Here is a 20,834-nt window from a genome sequence, read left to right as displayed (position 1 = left end):
CTCCTCTTTAAGAAAGGAATTAAGACTTTAAATGTTCATTACATCTTTAAGTGTTTAAAAATATTTTCTCAAATACACTGAAAAACTGTAAAGGATAAAGCTCAGTGAAGTCTAGCTTGCAACACAACCAAGTAGTTTTACTGTAAGAACAAAGCCACCAGGAGCCTTAGGCACTGTCCCCTCTGCAGCTCATGCCAGCCTATATGGTGGGTGCAATTATCACATTGTCCTTGGCTATTTACCCCTGCTCCCTTCCTTATTCTTTCTCCAGAACATAAACTTTTGGATGAACCATTTCAGATGCTAAACAAGCAAAAAATTGTTCTCTTTGTCAAGGTTAGCCTTCTGCCAGCCTACTGTGCTGGAACAGCTTGGCAAAGGACCCAGTGATCACCTGAGCTGGTGAAAAAAGTCACCTTTCCTCTCTATAGCCCACAGTTAGATGGATTCGGGCTACCATGAAGCAGCAGCCTTCCTGTTGAGGTTTCAATTCTCTTTCATTTCCCCACTTTTTCCATCACCTGCCATCTTTGCTGCTTGCTGCTAAGTAGAATTTGCCTCCAAGCGCTATAAAAAGGAAAGTTAACAAATGTTCTCTTACCACAGTAGAACAGCAGCGTGTGGAAAAATAAGAGCTGTCTGTATCCTTCATTTAAATCGTTAACCACCAGTTGCACAGCGAAATCTTTAGTTCCATATTCCTCACGGCTTTTGTGCTGCAGTACTAGTAGTCCCTTTTATTCACTTTGGTATTAATTCAATAGTCACGAAGATCACGCACAGACTGACTTCTGGTACAATCCACTGTATTTACATCTATTAATTTAACAACTTCTCCCTAGACAGTCAAAGGTTTTAAAAAAAAAATAAAAATAAAGAGAGAGAGAGGGGGAAAAACTCCCAAAACAACTATCCAGATTTTCTAACCCATTTAAGAATGCAATTTTGCTTTATACAGGTAACTACCACAGAATCTCAATAGTGTTAAACTCACGCAGAGGTGACATTTAAAAAAGATTATCATGAATACACCAAACTACTTCTCTGCACACCTTAAGCTGAACACAAGTCATATTTGTGATGGAAAGCAAGCAACCAGCCAGCTAATTACAATAATTGCCTATAAGAAGCAAATGGTAGTCAAGCAGAGCTCTTACACAGCTTGGGTCACATTAATTAAAATGACAAAACAAATAAACTCAGTCTCAGCTGAACTACAGAACTTAATTCTTCTCTCTCCTTGCCAGAGCACACAATTAATTAGACTATCCAGAAAAGATAATCAGCACCTATTTAAAAGTTCATGTTATCAATCCACAAAATAATTTGTTGTACACTTTGCAATATTCCACCATTAAACTATTACTACACTGTGCACGTGTTTCCTACCAACTGATTAGAAAATGTAAAAGACAGCTGGAATTGTTTGGTCAAGTACAAATATATTCTGCTTGTTTAGAAATATCTGTGATACAATAAAGCAATTAATGTATCACATTTTATCACAAACAGGTCTCAAAAGCTGAAACAGGGCAAATATACTTGATTTTTTCTTTTTATTTTTAAAACACAGGTAATTTGCTCCAAGTCACAGAAAAGTCAAATAGGAACTGCCACAGAAACCACATTCTCCTAAACAGCATTCTATGTTCTACTCAGCAGACCATCCTGCCTTAGTAACCCTGGTATTAACTTCAGAAATGAAATCATTTAAAAGGCAGAATTAGGTCCTTGCCACCCATCATAGAATGAGAAGCGTTAAAGAAAACCTTTATACTCTCTAACTACTTAACCTAGAGTCTGGAAAAAGTTACTTCAATTTTCAAAGACGTACATAGGCTTAAAAATGTCACAAGAGACAACACAAACTGCATTCTAGCAAAATTATGAGAACGCTTAAAGAAATCCTTTCTGAAAGACACCTTAGATACTAAAGACTCACATTTAAATCTACATTACTTAAAGCAATCAGAGAGAATGTTTGACCTATCAAGTTTAATGAATAAATTTACAAAACCAGATCAAAGACTGAGACACCAGTATACAACCATCCAGTTCCAAACACCTAGATACTACCAACTTCTTAGTCATAATGATGTGTTTTACCTCAGGTTGATTTTATAGTGCCTTTCAAACACCACTAGTGAATAACTTGCACTAGAGATATAAAAAAACTAGACATGCTACTCAGACTTCAGAAATGTCTACCTTCAAACCAAACCCTTTATCTGAGATAAAGGAGGAAAAAAATTAAGTTACCAAGTCTGTGCTCCAAGTGTCAGAAAATGTTGACTGAACACTACATAACTGCACATGAAAAGTATTTACTACTTATCAGGGCATTAACAACAGTTTTACTAATAATGATACTGTTTAAGTGACCTCACTATGGAACAGATGAAGATATTAGAGTTGGTATTGCTGTTTTCGTGGTCACATGCAACACATTTTTAAACTAAGTTCATTTTGTTCATTAACAACTTCTCTTCCTTGTCTCCTAGAAGAAAGATTTTAAACAAAGTCAGTACCTTTCACATAGAAACTGAATTGCCCCTTCATGCTGAGCTTTGTGTAGGTACACTGGGAGAACCCACAAAAATATTTCACCTGATCAAACCTTAGAAAAGAAAAAAAAGTTTCCTTCAGTGCTCAAACACACTCCTGCGATCTCCTGAATTTAATACAGATAGTGTGGAAAATTCATTTGATGCTGAGCATTTGTTGAGCACGGCACAACAGCCTGCATTTTTAAGAGAGCACAGGTTCTGTTTGCTGAACTTAAATGCTTGTGCTGGTGTGGAGTGTTGCAGGATGATAACTGGCAGTGCCCCCTGAAAACTCCTGCCTGAACTGACACCATCTTCAGTCACTGGGAAGGGTTACAAATTAGACCCTCGCCTGCTTCGCCCCTTTTTTGCTAGGGTACACTTTTGTAAAATGTCATCAGAAACAGAATAAATAAAGAAAGGCACTGTTGCTGCTCCTCCAAGACTCACAAATGCTAAAAAGGTGGAGTAACAAGCCAAATGCAGCAAGGGGTTTAAGCAGGGAAAAAAGAAACAGCCTGTAATTCTGCATCAACCAGCCTTCTTTAGCACTGGGCACAGAAGAGAGAATCAGCTGAATGAGTACATATTTCATTGTTTTGGAAAGAAGCTGTGCACAGGAGGGAAGATTCAGATAATTCCATTATATACCCAAAAAGCTCAAGAGCAACTGGAATAAAAACGCTGAAGCAAAGAAACATGTATCTTGCATGCTGACTTCTGTATCCTGCACTAGCTATGAGAAAGTAGCTGTGTTCACACACAGATGTGTGAACAGTTGAAAATTATGAAAACCATCTCACACCTCAAGAAATGAAATACTGTACCCAGAACTCTCACGTGGTCAAGGCTGTTGGAAACGTACACTTGCTACACAAGAAGCTCGCAGACACCTTCATGTCCCTGGCAAAGCTGTGGCTGCAATCCTACTTCTGTGGAAGGCATGGCTTGCTCGGAAGGGCTCCAGAGACACCAAGTCAGATTGTTACAACCCAGCATGGGAAGCTCAAGACCATCAAATCCAAGGTGTCAAGACCTAAACCTGGCAAGTCCAGCGAAGGAAGTCTCAGGCAAAGATGAAGGCTAGTGCAGTTTCATGGGACAAAGATGATTTATAAAAACAAATCAGAAAAGGGGACACACACACATACACACACCATACTACCACTACTCTCCCCTGACAAGCCCTTAGGGGCCCATGGAGCACTCCTCATGTTGGAGAGATTCCATTAACTAAGTCTGCAGAAAATTAATCCAGCAGAAGTGATGCCAATTTCCTACAGCACTACTGAGTTGAACCAAATTAGGACAGGACCTGCTTGGTACCAAGGTGGCACAGGGGAGCAGACCTGGCTAAACCATGTGAGACAGGCCCAGGAAATGGCAAAACCTGGCCCTGGGTGTCAGAGCACTGCTTGGTGACTTGGGTCTAACTGCAGGGATCTCTACTGTACCATACATCTCACCACCCTCCACAAGCGAGTGGTTCAAACTGAAAATAAAACTTACACTTGGACAGAGTGCGTCTCAAGAAAAAAATCCACAACCCTGTTACACCTGCAACAGTTTCTACGTAAGGCTGGACTGGAAAACAGTTAAAAATTTTATGATCAACTGAAGCCTTCTTTTGTTTCCCTTATAAGTACAAATAAAATTAGACTTCCTTCTAAGTCGAATTCCCTGCAAAATGTTTCATGCAGTCAAATTTTTCTATAGATGTAACAATTAATTAAACCGAACTATAGATTTGTGACAAATTAATGAAATGGAATATTGCAACCTTAAGGAAACCTATGGGGTTTATCAGTTTGTTTTAGAAATTAGCTGCCATCCAAAGATATCTCCATTTAAAATAAAAAAAATCAACCAAAACCAAAATCTTACTTGGTCTACAGTATTTTTAACTTCATGCAACAACAGAATTGCCATTCCTGACTACACAAGTGTCAAGAAGGATATTATTAGAACAGCTTTAAAAATACAAGATCTTTGAGTTTAAAACAAAATACACAACAAAATACAAATGGGAATAGCATTAGTGGCTTAAGCAACAACATAAATCAACAAAAAAAAAAATCAGTACTAAACATTCTGTGCCCAACCAGTTTGTGGATATCCACAGAGACAAGAAACAAGCCTCCCAAGACATCAAAACTTTTCAGAAGGAGCCACTACTCTATTAAGCAACTTTTGTGTAATCAAACAAGCTACCACAGGACAGAGCTGTTAATCCTATTGCTTTTGGGGGAAAATATCATAAGCAGAAATCTCTTTAATATCCCAAATAAACTCAGATATTTCAAGGTTGTGTACTAACGTTCTATCTGCCTTGCCACAAATAAATCATAAAAAGCCCAAGGAAAAAAAGATGAGAGGTTATCAAAGTCATTGTCTTTTCCATACCTGAATAAACTTTCCCCCATCATTCCTGACATATGGTTGCCTGTGGAGGTGATAATCTATTAATGGGCATTTTATGAATAAGTTAAGAAAGTCTATTTTAATGCTTCCCTGTACCTAGCCATAAGGAAAATTATAGTAACATGAAACCATCTCCTCTGCTACCATTCAAACTCACTACTTCTGGCAGTAATGGCCACAAGCTGGCAAATGAGTTATTTGGATTCTTTGCAACAGATTTGACAATTTCCGTTTCTTTTTTAATCTCAGGTTTTTTTCAGTCTTTCTTCAAAGCTCTGACCTTCTAGACTTCAGATCACTTATTATTCTTCTCTAGACTCTCCTCAGCCAGACCATGCACTTCTTGAGGCTGGGACCCAAACTCAGACATAGTATTCAGCTACAGCCTTTCCTGTTCTATGCAAAACAAAAAAATTATTTCACTTATCTTTTGAGATATACTACTGCAGAATATTATCTACAAGATGCTTTACATCCAGCTCAAGTTTAACTTGTCCTCACAATTAAATAGGATGTCATTCACAGACTGTGAAGTTAGCTCAATCACTGAACACAAATGCCAGTAAACATAATTGAGATCAAACATAAAGTAGTGAAGTAAAAAACCACTCATGTGGTTTCAACTTTCCAAACAAGTAGCATGTTTAACTGCAAACTCTTTGAGAACTAGAAACTTTAAAGGAAAGTTGTTCTAATACCCAACACAATAGGTTCCCTAAACATTACTGTAACAAAACTAGCCCCAGTTTTATTTGGTGTATCTATATTATTTTATGAAAACCCACAACTTACTTCATACTGTAAGGTTAGAGGTGCCTTTTCATTCTATCTTCATCTTATATATCTTTTCACCCACTCTCCATTTTCTTCTTCTTCTTAAATCTGTTTCATAGGATTAAGGTTTCTAAATTTATAACTAATATTCATGCAGGATAAATTCCAGCATTGCTGCCTAGAAAATGATCGACCATCCAGCAGCTCAGGCCCTCACTTCACAGCCTTCAAAGTAATTCTGGTCTTACAAAGAGCAGTTCAGGGCATAAAGCTCCGAGTACAGAAAATCCCATTTGAATTATTTAATATTGGTGTAAATAATCTCTAGCAACAAGAGCAGAACCTTTCCTCCCAGCTGTCACACACTCCTTACTATATCAACAACCCTGGAATACTCTGAAAACCTTCCATCCAAACAATCTCTTGTCCCAAGAATTCATCCTGGGGAAGAAGCCAACCAATGTGCCTCTGGACGCCAGCTCACATCCAGGCCTCCGAGCACCAGCAACCGAATGGTGGGCGGAAGAGGGAAAGTTCTGTAAATCCACTTGCCCCTACCCTTTTCAGATCCTTCTGTCTCCAAGTACTCATTTCCTAGATATCCCATATGAGCGCACAAGCAACTACTCTTGCCAACCTTGAATGGTAATATGGGGAGGGAAAAGCTTTAGCAATTACTATTCTCTTTATTATAAGAATTATTATATGATTATTAGAAGATTTTTAGTATTGGCACTTAGGCTAGCGAAGCAATTTCTAAAGCCCTAAATTCACGATTTGAGTTGAACAATATGTCTTAAATTTGTTTTTCAAAGCCCCAGAGAATTCATAAGGGACACTGATGTAGCTGTAACCAACACAGAGCACTCGATTACAACCTCAATACAGAGCACCCCCTTTACCAGAGGGCTCCAACTTACAAGTGTAAGACAACTTCAACATCCATCAGAAATTCTTGTTGTCTGCCCCCTTTTAAAACTAGAAACTGGGTGTAGAACTGAAGGCTTACCTCCTGGGAATCAGGACTGCATTTCCCTAAAGACTTATAGGAACTGAAAGGTTTCCAGGTATGTCCTCAGAATCATTAAGGTTATGCTCCTTGACAGGTTTCCACAGCAAGGTTACTTTTAAAGCTTAGATTTACCTTGTCTTGAAGGACTGAGACAAAACACCAGAACATGGATTTGCATTAGAGCCATGAGTCAATTAAAAGCACTTCACTATTTTTCTGACTTATGCCACTTTGAATTTGCATTATTCTTTCTGTTGACTTGGTTTAGTATTAAGTATAGTTTCCATTTTAACTGTGTCAGCAATTTTTTGGGCTTGACCTTTACTAAAGGTACAGGTCTAAATGAAGTAATAGCTGTACTTATACAGTAAACAAAACTTAATTACTTACAACTCAAGGAAGAACTAGCTAGCTAAAGAACAAAACCACATCAGAAAATAAAAACTCTAGAACAAGCTCTGCCTTAAGACCTGAGCGTTTCAGTATTTCCAATGAATAAGAAGTTGGCTTTTAAATAATACGAGAATATCCCCACACACTTCCTAAATACTTGCACCCTTTCTGGTTGGCAGGTGTTCCAGGTGATTGTCCCTCTCCCTCACATGGGGAAGATATTCAGGATGGGGGCAGAAGCAGCCACACGACGTAATTTACCATTTGGAATCAAATCTAACGACTGACACAGGGTAAAACATTTTTGAAGTTCAAATGACTTACAGCAGTTTCACAAACACCCCCCCTTTGGTATGAAAATTGATTTTTTAAAAAAATCCTGCCTCCTGCCACTGCTTTTCCCTCTCTTCTCTCTTATATTGCAGTTTATCCGACCAGCTCAGCTGTATTGATGTTATTGTTCCAAGGGCCACAATATAAACTAGTTATTGGAGTAACTCCATAGAGATTTGTTTTTTATGGCAGAAAATAACCGAGAAATTAAATTCCGTGCACAGCTGCACCAGCACAAACTGGGCAACACAAGTCAACGAGAAGCTTCTTAACCCCACTTTGCTGCTGAAAGTGCGTGTTTGTTAAACCCCACTCTTCAGGTATTTCAGTTTCTCAACCAGCTGAGAGTTTCTCCTTACTCAGGGAAGTTGGGACTGGAGTCACATTACTCAAGGCATTTAATCACCCTGCTGGGTGGGTGTAAAATAGATGGTGCCCTGCTCAGTTTTGCCTGCCTTAAGCAAGTAACTCCTTAAGATGAGGGAATCAATCTCACTTCTTCTGAACATCCATAGGGGTGGAATCCTTCCCCGTTTCTCCCTTCTGACCATCTCCCCAGCACGAGCTCTAGTACTTGTCAAACTTCTCAACTCGTTAATTCCACTATAACCCACTATGCTGTTAATAAATAAAATGGATTAAAAAAAAATTGTCTTTGGTGAGTTGGGAATCAAACTGGACGCCCCTGAGAGCTGCTGATCAAAGCCAGCTCATTTTTGCCTGCTAGAGGTAGAAAGCAGAGGTCAGCAGGCGGGCTTGGTCCCCCACAGGGCCACAGGACCGCTCACAGGTGAGAGGTCCCGTACGGCTTGCACAGACACACCAGGGAAAGCTGAGCTGAGATAATCCCCAGCGAGTTCAGAACAAACCGGCAGAGCTCCTGGCGTCTGCATTTCCCTCCGGAGCAGAGCCGGTGCATGGCATCTGGCAATTTGGTCTGGCTCGGATGCCTACAGTGCCTGGATTTGCAAAACACCTCGCGTTGTTAAGGCGCAGTTTGTTCCTTCCCCCTCCCGAAAAAAACATCTCAGAAGCGTTCGCAACTCACGCTGCAGCCCCGGCAAAACAGGTAGTGCCGCTCGCCCTCCGTGGGATTGGGAAGTTAAGTAATAAGCCCCAAAAACACAGGAAGTATGTAAGAAAGGCACAAACCAGAGGCCTGACATCCTCCGTGCCCCCACAGTGCCCCGTCCGCCAACATTTCCTCAGACCCCTTGTGCAAAGACGGGGCACGTCCACCGAGGGAACCGAACCCAGCCTTGGGGGGTTCAAAATGCATTCCCAGTGTTTGCAAACCCACCGCGGGGAACCGATGGCCAAGCCCCCGCACCAAACCCCCGCCGGCCGCAGCCTCCGCAGGGGGCACCAGGCCGGGGGTCCCCGTGCCCCGCCCGCGCCCCGTGCCCCGTCCAGGGCGGCCCCGCTCCTGCCCCCGCCGGCTCGGGCCGCCCCCGGCACGGCACGGCCGGGCCCGGGCCCCACGGGCGGGCGCCGCAGCCGCCGCCGTGCGACGGCCTCACCTCCTCCGGGATGGCCGGGTCCCCGCCGCCGCCCCCCGCGTAGCCGGCGCCGAGCGCGGGCGGCTCGGGCTCCATGTCCCCGTTGAAGAGCGAGGCCCCCTCAGCGCTGCCGCCGCTGCTCAGCGCCGCCATCTTGGGCCGGAGCGCCGGGGCGAGGGCGGGGCCGGGGGCGGCCGCGTCCCCGCCGCCGGGGCGGCCCCAGCCGCGACCCGTAGCGCGAGGGGCGGGCGGCGCGCGCGGCCCCGGCCCGCTCCCAGCGCCGCCGCGTCACGGCCCGGCACCGTGACGTCACACACGGCACCGCCGCGCGCGGGCCCGCCTGACGTCACCGGGAAAGCACCGTGACGTCACGGCGCGGCCGCCCCGCCGCCCTGGGAACTCGGACGTAGGCGCGCGCCCCGCCCCCCGCCGAGGCCCCGCCCCCCGCTGGCGCCGCAGCGCCCCCTGGCGGCCCCCACCGGGCCGGTGCCGGGGGCGGGAAGCGGGAGCGGGAAGCGGGAGCGCCGGGGAAGGGTTGGGCATCATGGCAGAGGGGTCTCCGGGTCCTTCCCAACCGCGGCCTCAGCAGCAGCGGGGAAACCCGAGATAAATGCGGGAGCGCGGTGACGGCGAGGCTGAAGCGAGGAACGAATGGGATGTCGGGCATCCCTCGGCGAACAGCGGCGCGGCGGCTTTGGGGTGAATCCTGGCAAACACGAGCCATGCGGCAGCGACAGACGCGCTCCCAAAAATCACACGTTAACCTGCTGGCTGTAACTCTGGTTAGAACTGAAATAATCGATTGCCAGGATCGATAAAACATCCATATTTTTCCCACTGACAGCACTGGGCCGTGGGCTGCCCGAGTCTGGCTCAGCAGGAATCAGGACCCTATCCGTCCCCTCCTAACACCTCTCTCCCGTTCTCCGACTGGCTTTGTCCAGTCTGGAGGTCTGAGAGCAGATCCCAGTGGCCGGATGTCCATCTCGTCTTCCCTGCGTGTGCATGACAGGACGTGCAGCACTTTCCTCGACAGCCCGGCTTGCCAGGGATAACGCGTGGGCTCACACTGCAGGACCTGCCGTGGCCTCCCGTCCCCTGGTGCGAGTGACAGAGGCACCGAAGCGGTGCTTTGGGAAATGCCGCTCCCTCCTCCAGCTCAGGAGCGAGGAGGAGCTGGACTCGGCTCTTGCTGCTGCCCCCAAAGATGCTCCCCACCTTGTCCTCGGTGCTTGTGACCATCTTTCCCCAAAGTGCCAGTGTAAAGGAAAACCTGGAGCCGTGTCGTATCCTTGTGTGCCACACCCACTGAAATGCTGCTTACACACGCACACATAAAGCGTTCGCTATATCAGGGGGTTTGAGCTGCTGTCTCGCTGAAAAGGTCGTTACTACAGACACCGAAATGGTAGCACTATTCTAATGCATTGCAAAGACAAGCTGCTGTACCAGAAGAGCAGCAGGACTTCAGAGAGCACAAACGCTGTTCTAACACAACCTGATGTATTTTATGGTAGCCAATTAAAATATATTAAGTTGAAATATGCAAGTGCAAACATCCTTATCTTTGTTTCGCTTCAGCTGTGAACATGAAAACATACAACCCCTTAATGTAATAATCCTGGTGCTAGATTTGAGATTTATGTTTCACCTTTCACGCTGGGGCCATCGGCGTGGAAAAGTCTTTCAAGTTCAGTTCAATATCAGCAGTGCTGCAACTGGTAAATAAACACAACTTCAATTTACTGTGCAGACACAGGAAAAACATGATGGAGTTGGAATTACCAGACCCTGGTCTTATGGAGGAAAGGAACTTTGGGCATGAATTTAGCTGAGGATCTCTCCTGTAGAGAGCTATGCAGTATTAAACACCACTTGAACACAGAAATAAGCAAAATAATCTGGTTAATATTAGTTAATATTCCAGTGGATTTTAATTGATTATCTGACAAGCTACACTTTCCTAAGAGAGGAGCCTGGGGTTTCCTATGACTGCAGCGCAGTCAACAAAAAGACTGCAGAAGTACATAGACTAAGCAGTTCACCAAGTTTAGAAACGTCTCTCTAATAGCCACAGTAATGCAAAGGATAATTATCAGCAATTCCTGCTATGTGATGGGAATGTGCGATGGTAGTGAAAAATGCACACAGACCCTGGAAAATAACACCCATGCTGAGAACTAAACACTGGGACAAATCTCTCTGATCTCTGAAGGAAAAGGCAACAGAGGTAATAGGAGATGGCTCTCCATGCACACGGTCTGTTGTGGAAAGGCCAGCAGAGTAATATAAATTAACTAATAGAGCAAGTCCATTCATTTCCATGAAATTTATACCAAGGGATAATTTAGTCTCAATGTACAGAAGATAGTCATAGCTCTTGTTTTATTCCTTAAGCAATTTATGTCCAGGGCATAGCCCCAGCAGTGGAATTAGTAGACTAGCAATCTTGTAGCTTGTAATACCTTTCCCAATGCTATTAGTACTCTTGAGTGCCTTTCTTCTGAGCTTCTGATTTTTTTCATAATATTTTCATTCACATAAAATACTAGACTTTCTTAGTACATTTGATGTACCACCGAAGAGCTGCAATTCTAAACCATAATACTGAGAACTGGAAACACAGCAGAATTACCACCTGCAATACATGAGATAAAAAAAGCAACACCTAAAGAACTATTTTAAAATATTGTTGTGGAGGAAGGAGACAGAAAATCTACTATTTATGCTATACTTTCCTTTTGATTAGGGAAATCCACACCTAGTAATAAATGGAATTCCCTACTGCTTCACATAGTGGCCATTTGGCTCCCTGACTAATCCATCATGATGAAAGATAAATCATTAATAACTGTAACTATTTCTTGGTGATATGAAATCCTATCTACTGATAATTGATGGCATCAATATCTTTTATAGAGACCAGCTTTCATTACCAACATAGGTCAAAATCAAACTTACAACCTAGAGGTGAAAGGCAGGTTTCTGCTACCAAATCTGTGGGCTGCTGGCTGCTTGGCTCCTACAATGCAGCACAGCCAGTTTATCTGGTATTGCAGCAGGTAATGCATACTTGTAAATGTAAAACCTGCCACCTCCCATCAAACTCTTGGTTAATGCATTGGGGTTTGACCCTCCTCAGAATTTTTTAATTTTAATTTGGGTCAGAAAGCAGGTCCAGCTCTTAAAAGACAAAGACTCTTCACCTAGACTGCCCACGACCAGAGCATTTGCCTGATCTAATCAACACCTGCACTTTCAGAGAACAATGTTTTAATGAGCCAGTAAAAAAATTATATGGCTACCTCACTGTGAGCATTTGAACACATCTTTCGTGATCTTTATCTCTTCCTACCCAAAAAAGTGTGAGATACTCCAAAATATGAATGTCCAAAAGACATACTAGATGAAACTTAATATTGGTCTCATTTATTATATTCTTTCAATAGAAGACAATATCTCAAAAAATCCTAGCCTTCCATTTTCTTAATCAAAGACTTACAAAATTTGCATATTGATATGATAATTGGTATGATTTTTTAAAATGGTGTGAAAATTTGATACACATTGAACTCTGGATGTCTGAAGTGCTCTTAAAATTTACCCAAATTTCAAAAAACTGCTTAGCCTTTTCACACACTGAAAAGATAGTGTTTGTCCCATACATGGTAGCATTTGTGCTTGGCCCATGCATGTTTGAAAGTGCTGGGTTAAATTCTCAGTCTTAACCCAGGAAATACAGGTCTGCATGATTTGTGAAAGCACAACTTCTAATGACACCAGTCATGTTCCCTGTTATCTTAGACAGAAAATGTGAAGCAGAACAAATATTAGGCTGTTGTCCAGAGTTCAGTCATTTTCTGATTAATAGTCAGAATAATACACACTTAAGAAAATTACTTTACTCTCCAGGAAAAGAATGCTGAAGATATTTTTTGAGGAAATAACCCATATGTTTTTTTTTCCCCTCTCTTTAGCACCTATATCTCACTCAGTTTAAGATATACTATACATATTTTTGTATTTCTAGGAATCACTGTCTGATTGATGCAATGTGAGGTAATAGAGAAAACAAGGCTGCTCTTTTTTTTTTTCCCCTCTTCCCCCCCCCCCCTTTAAACTGTTCCTGTACAGATCGTATGTATTGTTTCCTTTGGAACTTCCTGAGAACTAGTTCAGGACATTTACCAATCTGTGACTCTGCTAAACCTGAAAAATTCATAACTACTGTGAGAAATTAGGTAATATTGTCATGATTTGAACTTGCAGCTGAACAGTATCATCTGTATTTTTTTCAGCTGATGGAGACTTCATAGCTCTTTGCCTTTGAGTTAAATACATGAACAGAAGTGATGAGGTTGGGTAGAGACTACTAATAGAAAGAAGGTAGGGAAAAAAGAAAATGTGAATCTTCCGTCTTCTTAATTCAATTTTCATTCTACCATTAAAAGCAATGTTGATCTAACAAGATTTCTTTTATATATAAATAATAACCTATTCTAGATTTTCTTGTAATAATATTTGGAATATTTACATAGCTTTCATTTGATTCAAGTGTAATTTATTTTAGAGTCATTATTTATAAAACTGTTGTTGTTCTCTCCCTTAACCATAGCCTTCAGAGAGCATAAACCAAAACATTTTCCTTTGGAGGCAGGGAGCAGGAAAGGTGATGGGACTGGGAGATGGGAGTGATTTTCATATAGTTTGCTCCCATACCATGCACGTTCTTTGGTGTCACAAGAGCACAGTGCTGACCTGTTACCTTCCCACTCCATCTGAGCAGTGACTTTGGGGTCCAGCAGTGTGTGTGTGCTGTGTCACAGTGCTCTGCCCCTCCCTCTGCTCCTTCCCACCTTTGCTCCCATACTCACGTGGGAAGCTGAGAAAGCAAACGTTTCATGGAACAGCAGTGTAAATACCAACAGATGTAGCATATAAGGGACCATCAAGAGAAAGCATGAGCCCCAAAAACACTATTAAGAGAAGTAGCAGCCAGTGGAACAGGAGGGGCAAAGACAGGGTAAAAGATTAGATGGAGGGAGAATGCAGTAGAAGTAGACACTGGAGAAGAAGATGCAGCTCTCCTAGGAAATGAGAAGCAGATGAAAATAGGGAAAAAAAGAATTAACAAACACTGGTTTTCCTGCCTGACATACTTAACTAAAACCAGGCCCAAATCTCATGTTTGAGAAGATTAGTCAAGACCCTTCTGTTCCTGTAGCATCCCTGGTCATTGCTTTAACACATTCAGCTTGTTCAGATATCTGATTTCTGAGTCCTTTGTGTTGGATAGTGATAAGCTGATCAGCTTTCAGGACTAAATAGTTTTAGATTCCTCGCATTATTATTCCAGCGTGAATAATCACATTTTATAACTCAAAACCATTCCATTCAAGCATAAAAAAACCCCACTAATGTGATTGAGTGTGTTCCAAGGAAGGGCAGGAAAGGATACCACCTCCATTATTTTGCTGTTCAGAAAATGACTGTTCAATTATGTTTCAGTCTTGAGATTTTTCTTCATAATATCCAGTGTAGGTGAGCGTCCCCTGGCCTGAATACCTGCTGTAATTCGATTCTCCAGCACTTTACAGACATGCTGGTGACTATCTACATCTCTGATCTAATAAAAGTGTAGATAGTAACTGCACCTTGCAGTTTCTAGTCTCTTCTCTGAGCAGAAAAAGTCCATTAGGGTTGGTATTGCCCTGGAGTAAGGAAACTTTAAGAGTCCAGAAAAGCTAAATCAATAATAGGAATCAAATACAGAAACTGCAGCGTTGACATGGAAGAGAGAGAACATGGTGACCTATCATGGTTTTTCAGGGCAATACCCCATGTTGCTGGATTTTTAAGAGTTATTGTTCTTCAGTGATAGGTCAAATAGTATGAATAAACTTTTAAAATGAATTATTATATTTTAATATACATAGGCACATCTTATGTATTTAAACATGAGTGCCTTTTAATGACAGAGTCAGTGTCACAGTTCATAATCCATCTTTGTCTTTTAACCCTCGCTACCACCGAGACAACACAAGCCTCACAGACATTTAGTCTCTCCCATAAAGACAAGATGCCTGACAAGCAAGTAGGAATTAGGACAGTCTCCCAACTCTGTGCTATACTCTCATCATTCCTGTAAGTATGCACTTGGCCAAAGGCAAAATTTCTGGTGCAGTGGTCAATGGCCTCTCAATGTTTCTGATGCTTTGGATTGTTTGCAGCTTGCAGATACACTGAAGGCCCTTGGATGTGGGTATTGCTTTTTGATATAATGAGACCTCTCTCTCCAGAAGACACACTCATTTTGGTAAATGAACACAATTTCTGTTACCCCCCTCTGGGGGAATTCTACATGACTCCAGCTCAGATCTTCGTTTTATCTTATTTTTAAGTGGTTTGCATGCCTAGTCAGTACCCTACTATCTGTCCTCAGAGGGCAATAATGTTTATTAATAAACTTGGAGATGCTATCAAACAACTTGAGTCTGAAAATACAGAGACATATCCTACTGTTGGCTGTATTGGTGTCAGGCAACAGAGCAATATTTTGGCAAACATCACAGCATATAAGCAGAATGAATAAGTGTGAAAGCACAAAAATAAAGAGGCTGCAGTGTTACTTTCCAGTTGTCAGTAACAACTCTGATTCTGTAGCCTAATTTTTACTCTCTGGTTTATGCTGTTCATTCAAAAAGCATTTGTGAAGATCAGAGCTTGTGAGCAACTTACCTGCATATCAGTCACACCAAACAGACCCAGGACAAACAGCCAAACAATACCATGTGCTGCCTCACACGCAGCCTGTGCTCCAATTGCCTCCCATCCACCCAGAGCCAGAAATGTTGTCTGTCTGGGTGGCATCTGCACTGCCTCACTCAAGGGTTTCTCTCCGATATAAATGTGCCAGTTTGGACAAGCCAGCTGAGACCAACTGAGGTTGGAGCCTCCACTTAAATGCTCCTATGCCTACAAACTAAACACAATATTAAGTAACGTCAGCTGAAATGTAAGTCGTATCTCATTTATTTAAATTAAAAAAAAACCAGCATAAATTCTGACATCTTAGAAATAATTAAAAAAAATACAATGAACTTTTCTGCTAACTAGCCAGGTCACTACTGAATGCAATACCCTCACACCTTTCAGATCATCTGTCATTACCTGTTGCTTCTCCAGAAATATTCTAAGCAGCAGCTTGATGCTGCCTGTAACACACAGGCTCCTTTGCAGGCAAGTACAGAAATTGGAAAAGTCACACCTTGTCCAGAGTGGTTGCTGGTTGTAAATAAGGCAGCATCACCCAGGGGCCAGCACAGCCCACCCCATCTGTATGCTCCACTCTCTCAGAGGATGAGGCTCTTAAGCCACCTGAAGCTCTCTGCAGAAACCAATGCACGGTACCCAGACAGCATTACATTATTCTAATCAACACTGAATATCACTAGGGAAGCAGCCATTGTATGCACAGACATGACAGAGTCTCTGGAGAGATGATGTTTCATCAGCCCTGTCCTGAAGAGACCACTGTCAAAGGCTAAAGACTATAAATCTGTATGCTGGCATAGGATTTAACTACCTGTTATGCAGAGGTAAATCCCATGGATACCAGTTGGAGGTATTCAGTATTCACACAGCTTCTAGACCACTTCTGAAGATGTGTGAATATGGAATCACATTTTAGACATCTGCTTTTGAAAGGTGGGAGTCAAGTGATGCCATTCACTTTTATTCAGGTGAGACTGTAGAGGAAACTAGGAATGTGATGCATTTACAATTACATATTTGCAGGAACACACCACTGTGTGTGGCAGTAGGATGGCTTTTAGACTTTCTGGACCTCAGGTGGTTTCTGCTCCTAATACCATTAAAAGCATATTTACTGAAGCAGCCCACGAGGCAAACATCAGACCCACAGAAACAACAACTGAAGTGGGAGAGACCCTCTGAACTCTATGAAATATTCACAAACAGCTTTAGGAGCCCTGGGATGAAGTGAAGTACTTTCAAGCATAGACAGAAAACCTAATGGATATAAAAATCCTTTTTTAGCTCTTGGTGAGATTTGTTTTCACAGACCTAGCTATGATATGAGAAAATGTATTAAGTCATTCAGTCTGCCTCCTCTTCCAGGAGAGAAGCGGTCCCAGTGCTACTTTTTATAACATTTGTTCTGCCTAGCTCTGCCTGACTCAGACAACATAAGCCAAACCCACTTCTTGGGAATCTTCTAATTTTTTATACATATTTGACTTTGTGGAATTTACCCCAGTATTCCACCCAGAACAATTCAACACAATACGTATAAAGACACTGCGATGTCATGATTGTTATCCTGTTGATTTCATAATTATCCCCTTAGGCAACTCTAAATAATTTCTCAGCCAGTGTGGTGGTGATGTCCCTCTAGTATCTGTCTACAGTCATGCTCCTCCCCATTTGAACACATTATAGCTGTGCTCTGCTGTGACTGAGACTTCACAAGCAAATTCTTTCAGATGTTCTCCTGTCTGTTCCTTCCTCTCTGTACTCAAGACATTATTATTATTACACTTGAGAAAAAGGACAAGGAAAAGAAAGAAGGAGAAAGAAATTGAATGGAAAGGCAAAAATGCCTTTTTTTTGTGCTTCCCCAGTTGTGCAGGCACAAAAAGATCCATCCTAAATGGATGGCCCACACATAATTTAAGTTTTACCCCTAGGATTTATGATAAAGGTATTATTTTTATTTCTGCTTACTCTTACATGCCTCATAAATCCTTTTTTTTTTTCAATTATTAGAACATTTGAGTTTTCCATTGTGGTTTGGACAGTTCAGAAAAATGATGCTGCACCTAGAAGAGGTTAAACAGGAAGAGTTTCTGCTCTCACACATCTCAATATCAAGATAATGAACAGAGAACTCCCCCTGAAGGATTTTGTTTCCAGGATCTACTCCCAAGGGATTGTACAAAAAGTGCCACAATCATTTACAGAGGAGAACTGAGTTTAAGAGGATCATTCTGAGATCCCTGTAACATTTGTTTTCTTTGCATATTATCCTTTCTGCTTCAAAAGAAAGAAAAAAACCCATATAAAACACAGTCATTCCCTCATCAAAGCTGCCTTTCAGATATGTGAAGCTTTTCCAAAACACAGAGACTTTGTCGATTGCTGTTTTTTAAAATTACCCTAAAATGGACTTCAAAGTGGTAGAGGAACATGTACAGACACTTTAAAATTTTAAAAATATTTACAGTTTAAGAAATATCTGTCACTTTTTTTTAATTTTTACAATCTGACCAAATCATAATTTTTTTCAGCATTTGAAGTCTCTAACATGTAAAGCAGAACAGCAAAAACATTAACATACCACAGCTTATTTTATGTATTAAAAATTTCATCAACTGTTGCATACAATCATCTCTGAATAAAGCTCTGAAATACACAGAGCTACAAGTCCTACCACAGCCAGACTAAGCTGCTCTTTACACAAGGTTCTCCTGGGGTAAATTCCCACCCTGGAAGCAGCTTAAATTCATGACGCTATTCACTAAGTGATGATTATTCTAATTTTACTCCAGGGGAAACAAAGGCAAGTAAGACAAAGCATTTGTCTAAAACCATAGAGCAACTCAGGTGCATTTCACTGACCTGAGTAAACTCAGCATGTTGTTTTAGTAAGTAGATTAAACTCTTTCCACATTAGGGGAAACTTTTTTCAAGTTATTACTTTTCTGAGCAGAGGACATACATTTCAATACACTGGTACCTTTGACAGAAAGCAAGACTGCGGGTTTTTTACCTTCCAGTATTATGAAGTGTGGCAGCATGCAAGTGAACTTCTGCCTGTCTGCAGGACTTCCAATAGGAAGAGGTTCTGGCAATAGCTGCATTCCCTGTAGGATATATACAGCAACTGGGTCAGCCTGTTTACAAAACAGCTTGTGATCATCACGGCAGCGCTCAGCAGCTATGAATATATCATACCAGAGTCTAATTAAAGACAGACACAGTTAAAGCACTGCAAAATAAGGAAGCAGTGGCACTTAATAAAAGTGTTCAGGACTGGGAGGAGGCTGGGGTTTTTACTCTCAGTACTTTGAAGGTCAGCTAACCAGGTTTATTCCGATCGAGAATTAAAACATCCATCTAAACATCTGCCGAAGACAGTCAGCTCATACCCCCGGGAGAAGAGTGAAATTTGTAACAAGATGCAGCAGTTTGAATGGTGAAAAGAATCATTGTAAGGGGAAAGCCAAAAATAAACATTAATTGAACTTGGGTATTTGTGCAGAAAATGGATATGTCACTATACCAATAGCTGTACAAAGTGTGTTACTATCCTTGCCCTTCAGAACACGGCTGGAACTCTACTTTCTCTCCTAAATATACATACTGTGTTAATACCTGGTTAATCCCTGGTGTGATGTGTCAGGACTGACTCCTAATTTGTCTAGACTCTGATTTTGATGCACAAAAAGTAGTCTTTGTCAGGCAATGTCTATTCCTAAATGACAGAGCACAGATTAGAAAGGAGCAGGAAAGTGCCTATTTCTATCCCAGCTATGGAGAGGAGAAGGCTGTATTTTCTGGAACAAAATAGTTATGCTAATGCTCCCAGCAAGCAATGGATTATCCCAACACTAGGATATACTCCAATAATGGCTGAGTCATTGTTATTTTATGGTGAAGTCTCAGGCAAGGGAAAACAGCCATTTTTGAGAAGACCAAGTTGTAGCAGATGAGTACTACAGAAAAAAGATACGAAAAATTAGGCAGGGGAACCTCTCTTGTACTTATACTACTCTTCCAGAAAGGCTGTGTTTTTCTTTTACTCCATCCACTTTGCTTTTGTAAAACTGCAGAGAAAAGATGAAAATCAACAATCCAGTCCATTTGTTTCACATCTGCTTACTTCACAGGCACTTTCTCTCCCTTTTTGGATATGCTGTGGTAAATAACTTCCCAAAGTATGTTCCCAGAGCAATGCTTTGACTAGAGCAGGTTTGCTCTGGCAAGTTGCAGAGAAAGTGGGGTCATTATAGCTGAGTACCCAAGCAAGCCGTTCACTTTCCTGTTCATGATATCCGTAATAGCTGGGTGGCTTGGAGTAAGCAAGGAAGAACAGATCCACCTCCCAAGCCTAATTATCTAATACTACACTGCTGAGTCCATATCTGTGTCCAGCAAGATGACACACTAAGGTACATAATACCAGTAGATACTCAGTCCTTTAGTAGGCTAAATGTGGATTCCAAAGCACAGCCATGGCCAATCACACTAAGTATTTTATATATTGTTATATGTATACTCAGAACCAGGTCTCCCTCCATACACAAAGCTTAAGACCATGCATACTTTACCAGAGTAGAACCATAATTCCCTTTTTGATGCACGCACCGCTTTTGGTCTCTTGCATGTTTATAGCATGAGAGCTTCGAGTGTTTCACAGGAACAGAAGAGATGCTGTTGATTTTTCATCAGAGTTAAACAGCAGGGAAGACATTTCTATTGATCTGGGAGTTAATTTTAGAGGACATCAAGAGCTGTGCAGAGCTGCTGCAGTAGGTCTGCTGAAGAGGCTCAGAACTGGTCTTTCTCTCCATCAAAACAGGCAAATAAGCAACTTCACCTCTCACACCTATAGTGAGAAAGAGTGTCAGGCAGCAGCAACCTTTCTACTTGGATAATTCCCTTTCCTACCTAGTAAGTGCCTCCATGCTACTCTTCTTTCTGAAGGGAAATTCAAAGGAACCAGACAGCTTCCCCTCAGCTGCATGCACATGTCCCACGAACCAAGGACTTCTCAGAGGGCCCAGCACAGGCTCTGGATACTTCACTACCAGACAGGTCACAACCCACAGACAA

The 20,834-nt window shown here is 42.0% G+C and overlaps 1 protein-coding gene across 2 annotated transcripts in view; it reads right to left on the bottom strand.

Moving 5' to 3' along the window:
• The window catches only part of BRAF (B-Raf proto-oncogene, serine/threonine kinase), an 80,441-nt gene extending 71,250 nt beyond the window's left edge, over window positions 1-9,191 (bottom strand). Inside the window, exon 1 of one of the 2 annotated variants that reach the window (XM_039383182.1) lies at window positions 9,000-9,191. In XM_039383182.1, coding sequence (XP_039239116.1) covers window positions 9,000-9,131 — 132 coding nt within the window. In that variant the 5' untranslated portion in view covers window positions 9,132-9,191. The remainder of the gene's footprint in view (window positions 1-8,999) is intronic. The other variant, XM_027743837.2, reaches the window with a different exon arrangement.
• Window positions 9,192-20,834: the final 11,643 nt, after the last annotated feature.

The sequence above is a fragment of the Pipra filicauda genome, unplaced genomic scaffold (assembly GCF_003945595.2).
Source record: "Pipra filicauda isolate LSUMZ 115617 unplaced genomic scaffold, ASM394559v2 scaffold2_size9829703_pilon, whole genome shotgun sequence".
Lineage (NCBI taxonomy): Eukaryota > Metazoa > Chordata > Aves > Passeriformes > Pipridae > Pipra > Pipra filicauda.
Note: the sequence above shows the minus strand (reverse complement) of the source record. Positions and strands in the feature narration are given on the sequence as shown.